This window comes from Salvelinus alpinus, chromosome 29, assembly GCF_045679555.1.
Source record: "Salvelinus alpinus chromosome 29, SLU_Salpinus.1, whole genome shotgun sequence".
Lineage (NCBI taxonomy): Eukaryota > Metazoa > Chordata > Actinopteri > Salmoniformes > Salmonidae > Salvelinus > Salvelinus alpinus.
The window spans coordinates 34,994,256-35,017,030 of record NC_092114.1 but is presented as its reverse complement, the minus strand read 5'-3'; the positions used below and the strand labels follow the sequence as shown (position 1 = coordinate 35,017,030).

Genomic DNA, 22,775 nt, shown 5'->3' with positions numbered 1-22,775 from the left:
CAAGTAAACATCTGCATGCCCTCTCGACACACACGAAACACGCATACGTGTGTACACACAGATACTGTAGAGTGCACATATACACATAAAACAAACACACAGACACCTATGCATTAGTGCAAAACTAGGTGAATTATTGTGGTTAGATTTTACAGTTCAGAGAACTAGCTATTTAACCAACCGCTTTACTTTTTTACAACTTTTCATACAGTCTGGTATTTTATCAATGAATTATAGCTGTTGACAGGGTTAATTTGACTGTCACGTGAACTTGATGTTTGGGTGAACAAAATAATTATCAATGTGCACAATAGTACTGACTCCTTTTAAAGATTCTAAGATTTTTTTTATTCTGATCTTGTTGTCACAAAGTACATGACAACCAGGATTCCCTATTCATGATCATCTCATACACTTGTATCAACCACACATATGGCATGTGTATTTTCATTCAAATGTTGTTAGCAGTCATGATGGAAGATGCCAACTGTGATCCACCACCTAATAATAATGTGAGCCGTAATCTTTCCCCCTGCATTCTCTTGCTAGAAAAGTGTGGACCAATGCACTGAGAAGAGAGAGGGAGTAAGAGATGACTTGTGTCCCTCCTTAGAATATAGAGGCAATTGTGGATCATTCAGTAGCACCATGTCCGTTATTTGCTGTTTAGTTCTGTGTGTGGTCGTGTCTAGGGTGGCACTACCAGTCAGCTAGGATAGAGTCTGTAACCTCTGTTTTCATGGATTATACTTGTACATTATGTAGCAGTATGAATGTGATATTGGCACAAGGACAGTGCTCAGTCTACTAGACTAAGGAAGGGATGGGCAACTCCAGTCTTCGGAAGCCTTGTGTCTGATTAACATCTGAGATACTATCCCTTATATTATAATATGTTCATAAATGCTTTGGCCAAAAATGTATTCTTTGGATAAAAATAAAATTAATGACTGGTTGATATTGGTGACAATGAACACTTGTTTCCAATGAAGTGTTTTCTCCTGACAATTAACCTTGCCCTCCATTTTGGTCGTTTATGCCCAGATGCGTCGGCGACTGAGAGTTGCCAGGGAAGCGAGCCTGGGGTGGACGACGTGAGCGTGTGGTCGGGCGAGACGGAGACGGACGAGGGCCTGGAGATGTCCCAGCAGATGATGACAGACAGTCACAGCCTGTTGCCGGAGCTTCAGCTGGAGAACGAGGAGTACCTCATGAATATTAGCTCCCGCCTCCAGGCTGCCGTGGAGAAACTGCTGGTGGCCATTACTGAGACGACCAATCAGGTACATCACAGCATAATAAATTGTGGACCACACAGAAAATGTGTTTTGTTTAACTATACATTTTCCTGTGAATCAAAGTGCCAAAAGCATTTTTTGCTGTCTTGTACAAATTGACAGTCATTTAAAAGGCCGTTTTTGATTAAATCAATGTGGAGAAATCTAAATGCACTCTGACATACAGTGAACTCCAAAAGTATTGGAACAGTGACGCATATTTTATTATTTTGGCTCTGTACTCCAGCACTTTGGATTTGAAAGGATACAATGACTTTAAAGTGCAGACTGTCAGCTTTAATTTGTGGGTATTTTAATCCATATCGGGTGAACTGTTTAGAAATTACAGCACTTTTTGTACATAGTCTCCCATTTTAGGGGACCAAAAGTTTTGGGACAAGTTCACTTGTGTATTAAAGTAGTAAAAAAAGTTTAGTATTTGGTCCCATATTCATAACACGCAATAACTACATCAAGCTTGTGACTACAAATTTGTAGGATGCATTTGTTGTTTGTTTTGGTTATGTTTCAGATTATTTTCTACCCAATAGAAATTAATGGTAAATAATCCATAGTGTAATTCTGGAGTCACTTTTATTGTAAATAAGAATAGAATATGTTTCTACATTAACATGGATGCTACCATGATTACGGATTATCTTAAATGATTCGTGAATAATGATGAGTGAGAAAGTTGGAGGCATAAATATACTATAATGTAGAGTGCATTCGGAAAGTATTCAGACCCCTTGACCTTTTACACATTTTGTTACGTTACAACCTTATTCTAAAATGGATTAAATTATTTTTTCCCCCCTCATCAATTTACACACACATTTTTGCTAATTTATATATATTTTTTAAAACCTGGAAATATTGCATTTACATAAGTATTCAGACCCTTTACTCAGTACTTTGTTGAAGCACCTTTGGCAGCGATTACAGCCTTGAGTCTTCTTGGGTATGACACTACAAGCTTGACACACCTGTATTTGGGGAGTTTCTCCCATTCTTCTCTGCAAATCCTCTCAAGCTCTGTCAGGTTGGATGGGGAGCGTTGCTGCACAGCTATTTTGAGGTCTCTCCAGAGATGTTCGATCGTGTTCATGTCCAGGATCTGGCTGGGCTACTCAAGGACATTCAGAGACTTGTTCCGAAGCCACTCCTGCGTTGTCTTGGCAGTGTGCTTATGGTCGTTGTCCTGTTGTTAGGTGAACCTTCACCCCAGTCTGAGGTCCTGAGAGCACTGGAGCAGGTTTTCATCATGGATCTCTCTGTACTTTGCTCCGTTCATCTTTCCCTTGATCCTGACTAGTCTCCCTGCCACTGAAAAACATCCCCACAGCATGATGCTGCCGCCACCATGCTTCACCGTAGGGATGGTGCCAGGTTTCCTCCAGACGTGAAGCTTGGTATTCAGGCCAAAGAGTTCAATCTTGGTTTCATCAGACCAGAGAATCTTGTTTCTCATGGTCTGAAAGTCTTTAGGTGTCTTTTGGCAAACTCCAAGCGGGCTGTCATGTGACTTCCATCTCTCCACTCTACCATATAGGCTTGATTGGTGGAGTGCTGCAGAGATGATTGTCCTTCTGGAAGGTTCTCCCATCTCCACATAGGAACTCTGTAGCTCTGTCAGAGGGACCATCAAGTTCTTGGTCACCTCCATGACCAAGGTCTTTCTCCCCTGATTGCTCAGTTTGGCTGTGCGGCCAGCTCTAGAAAGAGTCTTGGTGGTTCCAAACTTCTTCCATTTAAGGATGGAGGCCCCTGTGTTCTTGGGGACCTTCAATGCTGCAGACATTATTTTGGTACTCTTACACACATCTGTGCCTCGACACAATCCTGTGTTGGAGCTCTATGGACAATTCCTTCGACCTCATGGCTTGGTTTTTGATCTGACATACACTGTCAACTGTGGGACCTCATATAGACAGGTGTGTGCCTTTCCAAATCATGTCCAATCAATTGAATTGATTCATGAGGGGGAGAAAATATAAGGCTCTAACGTAACAAAATATGGGAAAAGTTAAGGGGTCTGAATACTTTCCGAATGCACGTTATGTGGAAACCCCTTAAAATTTGTGGATTCTGCTATTTCAGCCACACCCGTTGCTGGGAGGTGTATAAAATCGAGCACCCAGCCATGCAATCTCCATAGACAAACATTGGCTGTAGAATTGCCTTACTAAAGAGGTCAATGACTTTCAACATGGCACCGTCATAGAATGCCACCTTTCCAACAAGTCAGTCTGTTAAATTTCTGCCCTGCTAGAGCTTCCCCGGTCAATTGTAAGTTCTGTTATTGTGAAGTGGAAACATCTAGGAGCAACAATGGCTCAGCCGCGAAGTGGTAAGCCACACACGCTCACAGAATGGTACCACTGAGTCCAGAAGCACGTAGCGCATAAAAGTCAATACTCACTACCTAGTTCCAAACTGCCTCTGGAAGCAACATCAGCACAATAACTGTTCGTCAGGAGCTTCATGAAATGAGTTTCCATGGCCGCGCAGCCGCACACAAGCCTAAGATCACCATGCGCAATGCCAAGCGTCGGCTGAGGTGATGTAAAGCTCTCCTCCATTGGAGCAGTGGAAACGCGTTCTCTGGAGTGATGAATCACGCTTCACCATGATTCAGTCCGACGGACGAATCTGGGTTTGGAGGATGCCAGGACAACGCTACCTGCCCCAATGCGTATTGCCAACTGTAAAGTTTGGTGTAGAAGGAATAATGTTCTGAGGCTGCTGTTCATGGTTTGGACTAGGCCCCTTAGTTCCAGTGAAGGGGAATCTTAACGCTACAGCATACATTCTACATTCTAGACAATTCTGTGCTTCAAACTTTGTTTCAGCACGACAATGCCCCTGTGCACAAAGTGAGGTCCATACAGAAATGGTTTGTCGATCGGTTTGGAAGAACTTGACTGGCTTGCACAGAGCCCTGACTTCAACCCTTATCGAACGCCTTTGGGATGAATTGGAACGCTGACTGCGAAGCCAGGCCTAAATGCTCAACATCAGTGCCCAACCTCACTAATACTCTTGTGGTTGAATGGAAGAAAGTCCCTGCAGCAATGTTCCAACATCTAGTGGAAAGTCTTCCCAGAAGAGTGGAGGCTGTTATATCTGCAAAGGGGGGACAAACTCTATATTAATGCCCATGATTTTGTTTTGAGATGTTTGACGAGCAGGTGTCCACATACAACAACAAAAAATGAATTGTCCCAATACTCACTGTATCTAACGCTAGGTAGGGCCGGGACGATATCAGTTTTGCTATTCTCATTAGTATCGCGGCAAGGAAACAAAACACGAAGCAAATTTAACTTCTTTAGGAAAACAGCCCTAATGTTGGAAACAAACATCATGTTGTCATCCAGAGTCACATTTGTTTTCCAAGCTATAGCACACAATATTTTACATACAGCAGGTTTTTAAAGGACCAAAGAGTTGGGTCTGCCTCGTGTTTTCATTTTTGGCATGAAAATAGTATTGCTATACTGGTATCACTGCCCTGGCGGTAGGCTACATACGGTAAATACACTGTTCCTGGTACTGTGTGTGAGCAAAATACCAGAGCTGTACAACTGTTGGTAATGAATGGCTTTGTTACCTAAACATTATCTTGTTAATATTCCCATATTGTTACTTAATTCAAGTTAGCTGTGGCTGTTAAGTTCTAGGAAGCTACAACTACATTAATGCACTCTTTGTGAAATACATGACATGCATGCAGTTATTGTCAAATGTGTAAATAGCCAATCACTGACAATACACAATGCTTTTTGCACAGTCATAACCCCCTGTGGTATTTGAGTCTGGTCACACCCAGTCCCTTTAGAGATGAGACTGCAGAATCCTCTTTGCAAGGAGATAGCCGTAGCTAGAATTCATTCACCACACAATAGGGCTGTCTCATTCCCAGCGGTTGCCTGTAGATACTGGCCGATTTGCATAGAGCTTTGTCTCCCTTCCTCCCCCTTAGCCTATTCTAATCCAGTTGAACTCCGATGACTCCTCCCCCTCAGGCTACTACTGCCCGTGCACTGTGCATGTGTCCTCTGCCAACCGAGAGATACTTTATACATCATTCAAATGTGGTACAGTTTCTGCATCATACTACATCTTCTTTTCCGTTTGTCCTATAACTCACAGTGTAGTAGTTGAGGACAATAATTCATGTAGTATCAACGCTACAGAAATCACTGAGTTAATGATGGTTGTGTTGATCCTTAAACATCAACATTGGTTTAACATTGAAATAATGTTGTGCTGGAGAAAGGCTCAACTTTGTGTGGGAACTTCTCTTGAATCATGTTGTATGATATAAGCATATTCCAATACACCTGTAAGAGAGCTGATATCAGGTGTTTAAAGACCAAACAAGCCACCTGTAACTTTAGCTTGATGTTACACAGATAGACTGTGTGAGCGTGTGTCCGTGTGTGATAAATGTAAAATCTCTAGCTCCCTACCCGGACAGCCCAATAAAGTCAGCAGTTTGTGTACTCTGAACCAGTCGGCGAGTTTAAAGTTTCAACCTTAAATCAATAAAAAATATATTTTATGTATGGAATGTTGACCAAGGATTATGTGAATACATGTCAAATACTAAGTGTCATTTCAAAATGGAGATACAGTGCCTTCAGGAAGTATTCATACCCCTTGACTTATTCCACATTTTGTTGCGTTACAGCCTGATTTCAAAATTGATATTTTTTCACCTATCTACACAGAATATATATAATGACAAGTGAAAAAAAATAAAAAATGAAATGTATAAATATCTAATTTACATACAGTACCAGTCAGAAGTTTAGGGTTTTTCTTTATTTTTACTATTTTCTACATTGTAGAATAATAGTGAAGACATCAAAACTATGAAATAACACATATGGAATCATGTAGTAACCAACCATATATAATATTTTCTATATGAGATTCTTCAAAGTAGCCACCCTTTGCCCTGATGACAGCTTTTCACACTATTGGCATTCTCTCAATCTTCTTCATGAAGCAGTCACCTGGAATGCTTTTCCAACAGTCTTGAAGGAGTTCCCACATATGCTGAGCACTTGTTGGCTGCTTCCTTCACTCTGCAGTCCAACTCATCCCAAACAATCTCAATTGGGTTGAGGTCGGGTGATTGGAGGCCAGGTCATCTAATGCAGCACTCCATCACTCGCCGCCTTGGTGAAATAGCTCTTACACAGCCTGGAGGTGTGTTTTGGGTCGTTGTCCTGTTGAAAAACAAATGATAGTCCCACTAAGCGCAAACCAGATGGAATGGTGTATCGCTGCAGAATGCTGTGGTAGCTTTGCTGGTTAAGTGTGCATTGAATTCTAAATAAATCACACCACCACCTCCATGCTTCACAGTGGGAACAACACATGCTGAGATCATCCGTTCACCTACTCTGCTTCTCACAAAGACACGGCGGTTGGAACCAAAAATTTCACATTTGGATTCATCAGACCAAAGGACAGATTTCCATTGGTCTAATGTCCATTGCTCGTGTTTCTTGGTCCAAGCAAGTCTCTTCTTATTGTTGGTGTCCTTTAGTAGTGGTTTCTTTGCAGCAATTCGACAATGAAGGCCTGATTCACGCAGTTTCCTCTGAACAGTTGGTGTTGATGTGTCTGTTACTTGAACTCTGTGAAGCATTTATTTAGGCTGCAATCTGAGGTGCAGTTAATTGCCGATTTCTGAGGCTGGCAACTCCTAATGAACTCTGCTTAACACTTTCGGTTACTACATGATTCCATATGTGTTATGTCATATTCAATTGTTTGGACATGATTTAGAATCACCTGTCTATAATAGGTCCCACAGTTAAAACTATACCAGGGGTATTCAAATCTTACCCAATGAGGTTCAGAGCATGCTGTTTTTTTGTTCTACCTGATAATTAATTGCACCCACCTGCTATCCCAAGTTTAAATCAGTCAATGATTAGAGGGGAACAATGAAAAAACACAGTGGAACTGGCATTTCTAGAGTGTTGAAAGATTCCAAGAGCACAGTAGTCTCCATCATTGAAAAAATATGGAACTACCCAGACTGTGGGTAGAGCTGGCTGTCGGACCAAACTGAGCAACTGAGCAAGAAGGACCTTGGTCAGGGAGGTGACCAAGAACCCAATGAGCACTCTGCCAGAACTACAGAGTTCCTTGGCTGAGATGGGAAAACCTGCCAGAAGGACAACAGTCTCCACAGCACTTCACCAATCTGGGCTTTATGGGAGAGTGGTCAGACTGAAGACACTCCTGAGAAAAAGGCACATGACAGCACGCATAGAATTTGCACAAGGGAATGTGTAAGACTGAGATCATAAGGCAAAAGATGGTGTTCTGGTGAGGTATATGGGAGACTGGTAAGGATAGAGGAAACAATGAATGGAGCAACATACAGGAAAATCCTTGATGACAACCTGCTTTAGAGTACAAACGACCTTAGACTGGGACAAAGATTTTACGTTCCAACAGGACAATGACCCCAAGCATACAGCCAAATAAACACTGGATTGACTTCAGAACAAGAACGTGAAAGTCCTTTTGTCAAGGGGTATGAATACTTTCTGAAGGCACTGTAACTGCCTAGTGGTGGGAAGGCAAGCTCAGAAATCAATCAAGATCTCCACCTTCACAAGACCGAATGGTTCATTTAAAGGGATAGTTCGGGATTTTGCCAGAGGTCCTTTATCTACTTCCCCAGAGTCAGATGAACTTGTGGATACCATTTCTATGTCTCTGCTTTCAGTTTGATGGAGGTTACCAACTAGCGTTATCGCAATTGCTAACTTGCGTTAGAGCAATGACTGGACATCTATGGGAACAGCTAGCATGCTAGTTAGCATTGGCTCGCGAAACTACCTCTAACTTCCTTCATACTGGACACAGATGCATAACAAATTGTATCCATGTGTTCATATGACTCTGGGGACAATTCCTAACTATCCCTTTAATGTTATTCCTTCCAGAATGAATTGATTAGATCTGCATTGGTTCCTTGTGAGTGAATGATCATTAATGATTGTGGATCGTTGTTTCCTGTCTGGAGGGCCAGGTTGTGTGAATAAGGCTTGATGTAATGAGTTTCTCTGGAATGTTAAGTGTCCTGTTGGCTGGCTTTGGAAATAATTTGCTGGAGTAGGTGTTGCTCACTAATCCTCCTATTATAGATCATTGAGAGCGACACGACGTGTTGATTGTGTAGGTCCATTACTGTTTTACAGTTCACTTGCTCACAAGATCAAAGGAGACAATGCCTAAGTCAGTTCATCTGCACTGACGTGGAATATAAATCTGGTTTGACAAGCTCCTGCAAAAAGGCTGTGTGTGTATGAGGGTGTGAGGGAGAGGGAAAATGTCTATTTGCAAAGCTGTACCTGCCCAACTAGCCCGGGGGGTTGAAACCACGCTGACTATTCCCTCCCCCTTTTCACTGAACAATACCCTGCCCATGCTATGGATCCAGGAAGTGAAAGAGAGAGAGAGACTGCCTGCCTGCTGCAAAACACTCTTGGAGAACAGTTTAGACCGCAACCTCTTTTGTGTCTGTTTCAAGAGACAGAGATACACAGTGAAAGTCAGGCTGGGATATTAGTAGAGACAGGGAGAGGGCAAGAGTGAGGAACATGGAGCTAGAATTAGCTAGAAAACTGGTGACAAACAACAGAAAGAAGTTAGAGGCTACAGGGATAGATCAAGAATGAGAGGGAGAGAGATTGACAGAAGAGAAAGAAGTGCAGCGAGAGCCCCACTGGCGGCTTCAGAGTTCACCCTTGGTTGGCTGCCCATTGTGTAAAGCAGTTAAGGGGGGACCGGGAGGCTACCCTTCCCTGCGGATCGGTGCTGCGTTGCTGTGGCGGCATGGAATTGTTAATGAGCTTCCATAGGGAGAGAGAGGGAGAGCGAGGGAGTGGGAGTGAGTACTGTTGAGAGGCAGGGTCACGCTGTGCTCTGAAAGAGTGAGCAAAATAGACAGAGAGAAAAGTCTGACAGAGAGAGGTGCACAGGATCTTAAAGCTAGGTTTCTCTTTATTTTATCCCCCCCAGTTGCTCTCAGGATTCACATGTGCAAGATGTGACTTCAAACTTTCTCCCCCAGGAAGGATTACTTTTCCCCTACACGAGGAGAAGCACTACCGGTATCTCTTATTTTCTGACTTGAAACTTTGTTTTGTTGTTTCGAGGGTTTACCTAGTTCTCAGTATTTACCTGGGACCTTTTTTGTTGTCTCTTCACTGTGGTACGCCATGCCCGTGGATCTGAGTCTGAACTGCGACTCGTGTGTTTACCCAAGGCTCTGTGCTTGGCAGCTCCGTAGAGACTGTTGCCTAGAACCCGGCTACGTCATCGGGACTTGTCTGCTCTCCGCTGCTGTTCCCTCTTGGGCCTCCGCTGAAGACTCCATCCAAGGTAGCAGGTGCATTGTAGATGCTGAAAGGAACACCGGAGACTTTATATAACCCATGAACGTTTGTAGGGAAGAGGATGGAAAGCACTAAAATGATAAACTAGTAGGTCATTGAAAGCTGTTAAATTGTCTACCACCATGGATTCCTACCGCTCATACTGGAATTCGAGCCACCAGGCCATGTGGGTGGAAGGGGAAGATCAGGATGTGTACGAGGTGGAATCTCGTGTGCCCCTGCCCCGGCCTTTCCCCCTCTCCAGCGTCCTCAATGAGAAAAACGCGGTGGTGGTACAGACTCAAATATCACACGTCAACCACAGGACCAATGGTCACCTCCTTAAGGTGATCTCTAAGATCTCCCTCCCCACACCGCCCTATACAGTAAGTTACCATTCAGCTGCTGGCCTGCCATGTAACCTATATGGAACTGTATAGTGAGTAAATCTGACTCCATCTGGACAGTTATCTTATTTATCTGAATGAAAGTGTCTTTCATTTGGCTGACTTGATGCTCTAAACCGCAGTTTTGTCCATTATTTTATACAGTTCATGACTTACATACCCCTGCTATATAGGGAGTCTCACGTATACATTATCCAGCTAACTTGCTTGGCAGCTATAGTTTTGACTGGGCAACTTGTGCAGTGTAAAACACAGTGAGAGTATCGTATACAGTCCTAGATCTCCCTACTCTGCTTTCATCTGAGCAGGTGAGCAAATTACTCCAAGATTTCAGCGTAGCACGGTCGCGTGACTACATCCTGGTTGTCATAATGTTGCAGTATGACCTTTGCTGCTGTGGGAGTCTCGCCCTGTAAAACCAACTGCATGTGAGTTGTGGTGCTAATAAGTCGGGGGTTTATTGCACAATAGCAATTCCATGATAATTCAGCCAGGAAAGAAGGCTTTTGTGAATGCGTCACAGGGCAATGTCTACTAAACGTGTCTCATCTGTGTCCGAAGTTAAAGAGTTAAGATTGAAATGGCATGTCATACATGTTATGTTGGTTCCTTGATCAATGTCAAACTGTTGCGTAGGTTTACTCATTTTAATAAGAATACTTATATGGCATGCATTTTCAGCAACATAACTTTATAGAAAATGACCGCATGTGTACAATTATCCCACAATGAAAAGGCAATAGGCCTAGTTGTAGCTATGCAGGTTCAGTATGTTAGTATTTGAAGCGAGTAAGAATATTTACACTTATGATGTGCCACTGGACAACTCAAGACTTACCGCTGAACTGTATACGGCTAACCATCTCCACACCTCTGTACATTGCCCTGTAGTTGTTTTGGGGATACTCCTTTAAGCATAACGACACAGGCCATGTGTGTTGTGAACTAGAGGTCGACCGATTATGATTTTTCAACGCCGATACCGATTATTGGAGGACCAATAATGATGACAATTACAACAATACTGAATGAACATTTATTTTAACTTAATATAATACATCAATAAAATCTATTTAGCCTCAAATAAATAATGAAACATGTTCAATTTGGTTTAAATAATGCAAAAACAAAGTGTTCGAGAAGAAAGTAAAAGTGCAATATATGTGCCATGTAAAAAAGCTAACGTTTAAGTTCCTTGCTCAGAACATGAGAACATATGAAAGCTGGTGGTTCCTTTTAACATGAGTCTTCAATATTCCCAGGTAAGAAGTTTTAGGTTGTAGTTGTTATAGGAATTATAGGACTATTTCTCTATACGATTTGTATTTCATATACCTTTGACTATTGGATGTTCATATAGGCACTTTAGTATTGCCAATGTAACAGTATGGCTTCCGTCCCTCTCCTCGCCCCTACCTGGGCTCGAACCAGGAACACATCGACAACAGCCACCCTCGAAGCAGCGTTACCCATGCAGAGCAAGGGGAACAACCACTCCAAGTCTCAGAGCGAGTGACGTTTGAAACGCTATTAGCGCGCACCCCGCTAACTAGCTAGCCATTTCACATCGGTTACACCAGCCTAATCTCGGGAGTTGATAGGCTTGAAGTCATAAGCAGCTCAATGCTTGAAGCACAGCGAAGAGCTGCTGGCAAACGCACGAAAGTGCTGTTTGAATGAATGCTTACGAGCCTGCTGCTGCCTACCACCGCTCAGTCAGACTGCTCTATCAAATCATAGACTTAATTATAACATAATAACACACAGAAATACAAGCCTTAGGTCATTAATATGGTCGATTCCGGAAACTATCATTTCGAAAACAAGACGTTTATTCTTTCAGTGAAATACGGAACCGTTCCGTATTTTATCTAACGGGTGGCATCCCTAAGTCTAAATATTCCTGTTACATTGCACAACCTTCAATGTTATGTCATAATTACGTAAAATTCAGGCAAGTTCGGCGGCCCAAACTGTTGCATATACACTGACTCTGCGTGCAATGAACACAAGAGAAGTGACACAATTTCACCTTGTTAATATTGCCTGCTGACCTGGATTTCTTTTAGCTAAATATGCAGGTTTAAAAAATATATATTTCTGTGTATTGATTTTAAGAAATGCATTGATGTTTATGGTTAGGTACAGTCGTGCAACGATTGTGCTTTTTTTCGCAAATGCGTTTTTGTTAAATCATCTCCCGTTTGGCGAAGTTGGCTGTCTTTTTAGGAAGAAATAGTCTTCACACAGTTCGCAACGAGTCATGTTAGCAGGCAATATTAACTAAATATGCAGGTTTAAAAAATATATACTTGTGTATTGATTTTAAGAAAGGCATTGATGTTTATGGTTAGGTAAACATTGGAGCAACAACAGTCCTTTTTCGCGAATACGCACCGCATCGATTATATGCAAAATCGGCCAAATCGGTTGTGTCCAAAACCGATTGTTATGAAAACTTGAAATCGGCCCTAATTAATCAGCCAACCTCTATTGTGAACCCACTGTTTCACTCTGTGTATCTTATGTGCTAAGTGAAATCATCCATTATCCTGAAGTGGGCTACAGCTTTGATTGATTGGTCCTAATTGTTTTACTTTCACTTAGGACACTAACTGGAAACCATTACTGGTGATCATAAATATGACATTATACTGACTGTCACAAGGCTTAGCATATTGTCCATAATGAGAGGTTATGTCCTAAATGACAGAAGAGATGCCCATTCATTCATGGGATATATTTAATAATATGACATGTTCCATTGAGAAGATGATTTTATCCAAAGCAACTTTCAGTGCACTGAGTGCATACATTTCTTGTATATGTGATCACAGTAGGAATCGAACCCACTACCCTGGTGTTGCTAGTGCCACGCTTTTTTACCAACTGAGCCACACTGTGGACAAACTTGTTTCAAGGCTTTGTGTATCGGAACTTCTAACTCAGAATTATTCACCACCTCAACCAGTATTTCCTCAAAGATTCTTTGCTAACTAAAGTCATTATCTTTGTCTCCACCGATCTTACCAACCCTGATCAGCTGGAACATGCACGCGTCACCCAGACGGAGCTGATGCGCGAGTCCTTCCGCCACAACCAGGAGATGGGCGATCTGCTGCGGCGGCAGGAGGATCTGCAGGAGAGACTGGTGGAGGAGGGGCGTGCCCGCGAGCAGCTGGCCCTGGAGCTCCACAGGGCTGAGGGTGAGTGGCGGGGGGGTGGTGTTTGTGATGGGGTTGTTTTTAAATGTGGGTGGGTGTGTGTTTGAAGGGCAGTGAGAATGCCATATGACGAGTGGAAGTGTGTGTCTGGGGTTGTTTGTGGGGGATGGTGTGTGCTTTGGTGAGTCAGGTGGCTAGGGGATCTGTGGGTGAAACAGAAATTAATATATACTGTAGAGAGGGTGTGAGTACTCCAAGCATACTTACAAAGTTGTGGCAAAATGGCTTAAGGACAACAAAGTCTAGGTATTGGAGTGGCCATCACAAAGCCCTGACCTCAATCCTATAGAGAATTTGTGGGCAGAACTGAAAATGCGTGTGCGAGCATGGAGGCCTACAAACCTGACTCAGTTACACCAGCTCTGTCAGGAGGAATGGGCCAGAATTCACCCAACTTATTGTGGGAAGCTTGTGGAAGGCTACCCAAAACGTTTGACCCAAGTTAAACAATTTAAAGGCAATGCTACCAAATACTAACTGAGTGTATGTAAACTTCTGACCAACTGGGAATGTGATGTGAAAAATAAAAGCTGAAATAAATCATTCTCTCTACTATTATTCTGACATGTCACATTCTTAAAATAAAGTGGTAATCCTAACTGACCTAAAACAGGGAATTATTACTAGGATTAAATGTCAGGAATTGTGAAACTGAGTTTAAATGTATTTGGCTAAGGTGTATGTAAACTTCTGACTTCAACTGTATATATGTCAAATGTGATAGGATTCTGAAGTATGACAAATATTTGCTTTCATAAAATCATCTCCCAACTGCTGCTTGATATTAGGTGATAATGATAACCTTTGAAATGTGCACCAGCATTGTTGAAGTTTGGGATATGTCTTCATCTGCGTACGTTTCTGAAATGCGACTTAGAGTAGAGAAAAAAAATTGAGTAAATACACGCAGCCAAATGTAGCTGGACAAATAAGATAAGGAGAGTACTTTAAGTGTTTCTGCCTCTACATTTGGTTGACATTTGCTATTTTTCATGACTCACACATAGGGTAGAAGGACACTCTTATTCACAGACTAGTATACTCGATAACATCACCCAGACATTTAAAGTTTAATAAACCACTACTACCTGCAATCACGTGATTTGATCGACAGTATTAGCCTACATATTTCAACATGCATTTCAGGCGCTTAAAAGCTTTCGAGCACGCCTCCAACCAAAATTACTCGGTCTTCATTGTGTTTGCTCCCCCATCCACATATTCGAACACAGTTAATGTCAAGCCGTAATGATTCCCTGCTTTTGTCCTGTCTGATTCACTATGTAATACCTAGCTTTTGGTGTGGAAAACTGATTTCAATGAAGACAGAGGAACAGGCTCATGGTCGCCTGATTCTGAAAATGTTAGCCAGGCTCTGAGGCCACTCAAGTCTCTTGAGGGGAGTTATGATGTAGTTCTGTATTATGTTTCGCAAAGGATAGGTTTTATATTAGAGTGAGACATAGGCCTATAAGAAGGGGAAAGGGGATACTTAGTCAGTTGCACAACTGAATGCATTCCACCGAAATTTGTCCAACACATTTAACCCAACCCCTCTGAATCAGAGGTGCGGGAGGCTGCCTTAATTGACATCCATGTCATCGACACCCAGGGACTAGTTGTTGTGGGGTTTAACTGCATTGCTCAAGGAAATGTAATGACATCGGGATGCCATTGTGGACATTTTGTAGCAAGGGGCCTCAAGTGTGTGCAGAGATTACACATTTGGTGAGACAGTGCTGTCCATTCTAAAAGTTTAATGTGTCTTTAATGCAAGAAAGTTGTAGTGTGTGCATGCGTGTGTGGCAGCCTGTGTCAGCACAGTGGTTAGTTTGTTTTGCACCCTGATCGATGATCCTCTATTTGCACCTAATCATACGCAATTTGTTTCCATGACATGACATGACATAGACTCTCTCATAAGACTAGAGCCTTATGCGTTTCAGTCATAAGGGATTCCTTCCTGAGCATGAGTAAATTTAGTTTTGATCAGTCATGGAAATAAAAGTGCTAAAAACATGTTGGCTCACTATTTAAAAAGATGGAGAACAAGCAATAGGATGAAAAATATAGTTTTGACGCCGGTACAGCTGACTAGCGCCATCTAACACTACCAAGCAACAACAACAAAAAATTATACTTGGAGTCAAAGTAATATATATAGTCCAAAATAATATTGCTATCTGTAAGTGTATTTATTCCCCCCTCCCATCACTACCCAGAGGGCAAAACTGCAATTTCTGGTTTTAATGAGATCATGTCAACCAGTTTTGACTGTTGCAGTACCTAGAGGGTGAAGACAGGAGGCCATCACAAGCTTCCAGTGTTAGGCTATATCAGACATCTGATATTATCAAGATGCATACAGGCATCATGACTGTGGCCTAATAAAATGACACGATACTTAAGACGAGCCGTCTCATCAGTACTCAAATATCACCTTTTATTTTTATCAGCTTTATTATAAATCGTAACTTCCTTAACAAACCGTGAATTGTTGGTTGGTGGATTGATTCTGACAATCAACCTCTTATGACCAGAGGAATGCAGATCCAAGAGTGCTGAGTTTCTGGTAAACGGCCACTTGCCACGAAAGCAGCATTCCAAGTTTCAACATATGAGTTAACACATGAGTTATTGTTTAAACTATCCTGTCATTTTAGTTGTTAGCTAACATGGCGCATAGTTACAAGTAATCAATTAATATAGTGTTGCTGTGCTCGTAAACCTTGATAATTCAACACACAAACAACATTTGTATCAATTGACACTAGCTAGATTTCCATCCAATTGGTGACCAGATCTTCATGTGAATATAAAAAAAAAAATGCATAATTTTTTTTTCTAGCTTTTTTTCTAGATGTTTCCATCAAATTGACTTCTTACCGATTTAAAGCCTATGCGTGATGACGTAGTGTGCATAAAAATAACTTTTGCGGTTAAATTCCCATTTACCAATAATAAAAAATATGTAAAAATCGTGTTTCCATCACATTTTCAACTCTACTGATGGTTTTGTCACACAAATAGCATTTATATAGCGAATGTGCTCACTCTGGTGTTGGCATGTACGCTCTAGCCAACAGGTCTAAGATATAGTGCAGGTATAGCCTACATGAGATTATTGACAAAAGAGCAAGATTATTTTTATTTGTCAAACTGCAGCCAAGCATCTATCATCATGTCACCAGAATAAGACCCTCGATTTAGAAAGGAGCATCAAACTCATCACCGTGCAGGCCTCCCTAGTGGCACAGCGGCCTAAGGCACTGCATCGGAGTGTTGCATCACTACAGCCAGGGAGTCCCATAGGGCGGCGCACAATTGGCCCAGCGTTGTCCTGGTTAGGGGAGGTTTTGGCCGGGGGGGTTTACTTGGCTCATTGCGCTCTAGCGACTCCTTGTGGCGGGCCGGGCGCCTGCAAGCTGATCCTCGGTCGTCAGTTGAACGGTGTTTCCGCCGACACATTGGCTTCATTGGCACAGCTGGCTTCCGGGTTAAGCGAGCAGGTGTTAAGAAGCAGTGCGGCTTGGAGGGTCATGCTTTGGAGGGTGCATGACTCGACCTTTGCCTCTCCTGAGCCCGAGCCCATTGAGGAGTTGCAGCGATGAGACAAGATCGTAATTGGATATCACGAAATTGTGGCGAAAAGAGGGTAAAATTGCAAAATAAATCACTGTGCACTTTCACCGCCCTGTGAAGTTAATCATAACTTTTTTCACCTATAGCCTAATAAACTGTATGCTTTCCCAAGTCAAAGTGGGAGGGCAACACAACCTATGATTACATGACTCCAAGTTTACTTTGATATGATGGTGATTTGATCAACATTTGCACATAAAATCGTTTCCACCGCCATTTCTTGCATAATTAATTTTAGACACAAAGATCTCACATTGGCCAGTACGTCATTGTAAATAAGAATTTGTTCTTAATTGACTCGCCTGGATAAATAAAGGTTAAATTTTAAAAAATTACTTGTGTATTTTGTCAACATTCGGAAAGTTTACGGACAAATTAGCTGTTTCCATCAGGCCTGTCGTGATGTTTTTTTTATCTGACGCACTTTACTCGCATAAAAGGTTGGATGGAAACCTCGTTAGTGACAGCATTGAAATCTTAAAGGTTGGCCTATATATGAGTTGTCATTTTTATGTAGAAGGCTTTCTTGGGAGTGGTCTAATCTACTGTAAATTATTAAATATTGGGAATGTAACTAAGATGCATTCCTTAGTTGTGAAAAATGTGTTACTGCTACGTGGGTTCGTATACTTTTGTAATACTAACAGAATAAATGAAGACAGAAGGGTCGAGCCACCTATTCAAATTATTTGTGTTTACAGTAAACAGAGATCAGATGGAGCACCGCAACCTTATGTAACTCATCAACACAATATTCTTGGAAGAACATCTGACAATCATATTCGCCTCACCTATTTAGTATAGCTTCTACATACTAGTACTAGATATGATTTTGTAAGGAATCTCTATCAGATCTTTGGGAACATTGCTAGTATGCAGTCACGTCTTCCAAACAGATTCATCATCAGCGAATTACATGCCAGTAGTGCATTTGCCTAGTGACCGGTAACAAGATGTGTAATAATAGAATATTTCATTGCGTTTGTTGGCAGCATAGCCCTCTAGACTACACTCTGTCTAGCTAAATTGGTCTGACATTCTGCCTGTGTTTGTTTGTCTGAATATTTTTGTGTTCGTGTGCGCCTTGGGGAGGAGTGGGTGGGTGTTACATGCGAGTGCTTTTTGGATGTAGCATATTTGTATAGTGTAGTGCACAAACAGTGCCTTCGGAAAGTTTTCAGATCCCTTGACTTTTTCCACGTTTTGTTATGTTAGCCTTATTTTAAGATGTATTAAATAGATTTTAATCAATCTACACACAATACCCCATAATGACAAAGCACTTTTTTTTTTTGTATTAAAAATAAAAAAACGGAAATATTACATTTACATAAGTATTCAAACCCTTTACTCAGTACTTTGTTGAAGCACCTTTGGCAGCGATTACAGCCTCGAGTCTTCTTGGGTATGCCGCTACAAGCTTGGCACACCTGTACTTGCTCTGTCAGGTTGGATGGGGAGTGTTGCTGCACAGCTATTTTTAGGTCTTTCCAGCGATGTTCGATCAGGTTTAAGTCCGGACTCTGGCTGGGCTACTCAAGGACATTCAGAGACTTGTCCCGAAGCCACTCCTGCGTTGTCTTTGGCTGTGTACCTAGGGTCGTTGTCCTGTTGGAAGTTGAACCTTCGCCCCAGTCCGAGGTCCTAAGAGCTCTGGAGCAGGTTTTCATCAAGGATCTCCGTTCATCTTTCCCTTGATCCTGACTAGTCTACCAGTCCCTGCCGCTGAAATAACATCCCCACACCATGATTTTGCCACCATCATGCTTCACCATACGGATGGGGCCAGGTTTCCTCTAGACGTGACGCTTGGCATTCAGGCCAAAGAGTCCAATCTTGGTTACGTCAGACCAGAGAATCTTGTTTCTCATGGTCTGAGAGTCTTTAGGTGCCTTTTAGCATACTCCAAGCAGGCTGTCATGTGCCTTTTACTGAGGAGTGGCTTCCGTCTGGCCACTCTTACCATAAAGGCCTTATTGGTGGAGTGCTGCAGAGATGGTTGTCCTTCTGGAAGGTCTCCCATCTCAACAGAGGAACTCTAGAGCTCTTTCAGAGTGATCATCGGGTTCTTGGTCACCTCCCTGACCAAGGCCCTTCTCCCCCGATTGCTCAGTTTAGCCGGGCGGCCAGCTGTAGGAAGAGTCTTGGTGGTTCCAAACTTCTTCCATTTAAGAATAATGGAGGCCACTGTGTTCTTGGGGACCTTCAATGCTGCAGAAAGGTTTTGGTACCCTTCCCCAGATCTGTGCCTGTCTCAGAGCTCTACGGACAATTCCTTCGACCTCATGGCTTGGTTTTTGCTCTGACATGCACTGTCAACTGTGGTACCTTATATAGACAGGTGTGTGCCTTTCCAAATCATGTCCAGTCAATTGCATTTACCACAGGTGGACTCCAATGAAGTTGTAGAAACATCTCACGGATGAACAACGGAAAGAGGATGCACCTGAACTTAATTTCGAGTCTCATAGCAAAGGGTCTGAATACTTATGTAAATAAGGTATTTCCGTTTTTTTTTTTTTATACATTTGCAAACATTTCTAAACTGTTTTTCTTTTGTCATTATGGGGTATTGTGTGTACATTGCTGAGGATTTTTTTTATTTAATCAATTATAGAATACAGCTGTAACGTAACAAAATGTGAAATGTCAAGGGGTCTGAATGCTTTCCAAAGGTAATATGTTTTTGGAGTTTTTCGTCTTGATTTTGGTTGTGTGTGAGTCTGTATTTTTGCTTTAATGTGTACCTGAACTGATACTATGCGTGTGAATGTTTCACTCAACAGTCTCTAAATCTATATAATAACACCCCCACCCCACCCCCCAGGTCTGATCGATGGCTACACAGGTGAGCGTGCTGCGCTGGAGGAGCAGGTGCGTCAGAAGGAGGAACTACAGCTAAGCCTGGAGCAGGAGCTGCAGGTAAGACAGACCCACTCTACAGTCTACAACCACCATAATCACTGTGTTTTATAACCGTTTAGGGTGACATGCTCTGATGTAATTATGTCATTTCAAGCAGTTATGCCCACTAGGTAAATATTGTCTCAAAACTATCCATGCAGATTTAAAGAAAATGGTGGACAATTATGTTGCAAGTTGTTTCCCATCTGTTTAAAATGTTAACGCTATGTCGGGCAACTTCGCACACTGCAAGGGCAGTTTGTTCTGTTTGTCATTTTTTTTAATTGGCTAACCATATTGTCAACCTGCCTCTAACTGATTGTCATTGGCTCCTGCAGGTGACGAGCAGCCGCCTACACGAACTGGAGCAGGAGAGGCTGCAGATGCAGGAAGAGCGTGAGATACTGTCACGGCAACAGGACGCCATGAGGGAGCATGCCGGCCCCCGCGAGTTACGTATGTGCCCCACCACTTACTCCTTGTGGATCTGAATGGAACAAAATACACATTTTGACAAACATTCAAGTGTTCTAGATAGTGAAATAATCGTGAAAATGTTACTTTCATATCATGTAAAGTGTATTGAATATGCACAGTGCCTATTCCAATACAGATGCTCAAAAACAAGCAGTTGGTGATACTAGAGAACTATGACTACGTCTTATATGACATCTCTACTCCAAAGAGTGGGCAGAGTGAAGTGGGGGGATAGTATCATTGAAATAGAAATACTGGTATTATGAGAAAAGCCCTTCAGACCATGGCAATTTGACAGTCATTTTATTTCTGTGGGTCCTATGACGAAGATAAAACAGGCCCATGTTCTTTTGCATACAGAAGGTTGGTTTATTTCCTTGATTAGATCTACATTTGACTATTTGTATGACTTGTCATCATCGTCATCATCACACAGTATGTCAGCTTAGCAGGAGCCACTCATTGTTATTGTGTTATCACTCAATGACGTTGTAACAATTTTTATTCTGTGTTATAAATTCTCGTAATTTTTATTAATGTACTTTGTTATTACTGTACTTTGCTAAATTCCTGTAGAAAGGGTGACCATGATGAATTCATGTTGTAATGAAGTTTACAATTGGTAACTGTTTTTGATGGAAATCCTCTGGGATAAAACAGAATCCTGGAACATGTGTAACACAAGTACTGCATCTGAAAAGTCTCACCTGTGTCGTGTTCATTAGACACCAAATAGAATTAAGTCGACTGAAACGGGGAGGAACTACCTTGACTTGTCTAATAAGACACACACTGCAAAACGTTTTAAATAATTTTCTGATTCATTACCTCCATCCAGTACTATTTCAAGGTATTCCATAGGTTAATGAATAATCCCTAATGAAATGGCAAGTATTCAACAAGCACATGAATTCAATGTACAGGGGACCATTTTAGGAACACTTCACGCCGGCTCTCACCTCACGGCATTGGCTCATCCATCCTCTGCCGACACAGCTTTAACCAATACCACCACAGCACATGCAGGGAGGCCCCGCCCTCTCGTTTTCACCTCTCGCTTTCACCTCTCACATCCTTTCTCCTCCAGTCTTCCTCCTTTTTATGACAAAACAAGTGCATGTTGAAATACTGTGCTTTCTTATTCCTCCTATAGGCCTAGTTGAAGCTGCAGTCGATGCAGCACCTGAAGCAGGTGTGTCCCACATCAGAGCATGGCCAGTCTATGTTACTTTTTCGTCTCTAGTCGAGTGACACTTCACAAATATATACAGTACCAGTCAAAAGTTTGGACACACCTACTCATTCAAGTGTTTTTCTTTATTTTTTACTATTTTCTACATTGTAGAATAATAGTGAAGACATCAACACTATTAAATACCACATATGGAATCATGTAGTAACCAAAAAAGTTTTAAACAAATCTAAATTTATTTTATAACCACCCTTTGCCTTGATGACAGCTTTGCACACTCTTGGCATTCTCTCAACCAGCTTCATGAGGAATGTTTTTCCAGCAGTGTTGAAGGAGTTCCCACATATGCTGAGCCCTTGTTGGCTGTTTTTCCTTCACTCTGCGGTCAGACTCATCTCAATTGGGTTGAGGTTGGGTGATTTGTGGAGGCCAGGTCTTCTGATGCAGCACGCCATCTCTCTTCTTCTTGGTCAAATAGCAATTACACAGCCTGGAGGTGTGTTGGGTGATTGTCCTGTTGAAAAACAAATGATAGTCCCACTAAGCACAAACCAAATGGGATGGCGTATCGCTGAAGAATGCTGTGGTAGCCATGTTGGTGAAGTGTGCCTTGAATTCTAAATAAATCACTGTGTCACCAGCAAAGCACCATCACACCTCCTCCTCCATACTTCACGTTGGGAACCACAGATGTGGAGATCATCCGTTCTCACAAAGACGCAGAGTAAAGGACAGATTTCCACAGACCAAAGGACAGATTTCCACCAGTCTAATGTCCATTGCTTGTGTTTCTTGGCCCAAGCAAGTCTCTTCTTATTATTGGTGTCCTTTAGTAGTGGGTTCTTTGCAGCAATTCGACCATGAAGGCCTGATTCACGCAGTCTCCTCTGAACAGTTGATGTTGAGATGTCTGTTATTTGAATTTGGTGAAGCATTTATTTGAGCTGAAATTTCTTAGGCTGGTAACTCTAATGAACTCATCCTCTGCAGCAGAGGTAACTCTGGGTCTTCCTTTCCTGTGGCAGTCCTCATGAGAGCCAGTTTCATCATAGTGCTTGATGTTTCTTGCGACTGCACAAAGTTATTGAAATTTTCCGTATTGACTGACCTTCATGTCTTAAAGTAAGGATGTACTGTCATTTCTCTTTGCTTATTTGAGCTGTTCTTGCCATAATATGGACTTGTTCTTTTATCAAATAGGGCTATCTTCTGTATATCACCCTACCTTGTCACAACAC

The 22,775-nt window shown here is 42.1% G+C and overlaps 1 protein-coding gene across 9 annotated transcripts in view; it reads left to right on the top strand.

Annotated features, from left to right (window-relative positions):
• The window catches only part of LOC139558578 (A-kinase anchor protein 9-like), a 139,444-nt gene that overhangs the window by 91,632 nt on the left and 25,037 nt on the right, over window positions 1–22,775 (top strand). For 8 of the 9 annotated variants that reach the window (XM_071373793.1, XM_071373795.1, XM_071373789.1 and 5 more), the window contains 5 exons: window positions 1,045–1,283; window positions 13,142–13,304; window positions 19,792–19,886; window positions 20,207–20,324; window positions 21,499–21,537. In XM_071373793.1, coding sequence (XP_071229894.1) covers window positions 1,045–1,283; window positions 13,142–13,304; window positions 19,792–19,886; window positions 20,207–20,324; window positions 21,499–21,537 — 654 coding nt within the window. The remainder of the gene's footprint in view (window positions 1–1,044; window positions 1,284–13,141; window positions 13,305–19,791; window positions 19,887–20,206; window positions 20,325–21,498; window positions 21,538–22,775) is intronic. The other variant, XM_071373791.1, reaches the window with a different exon arrangement.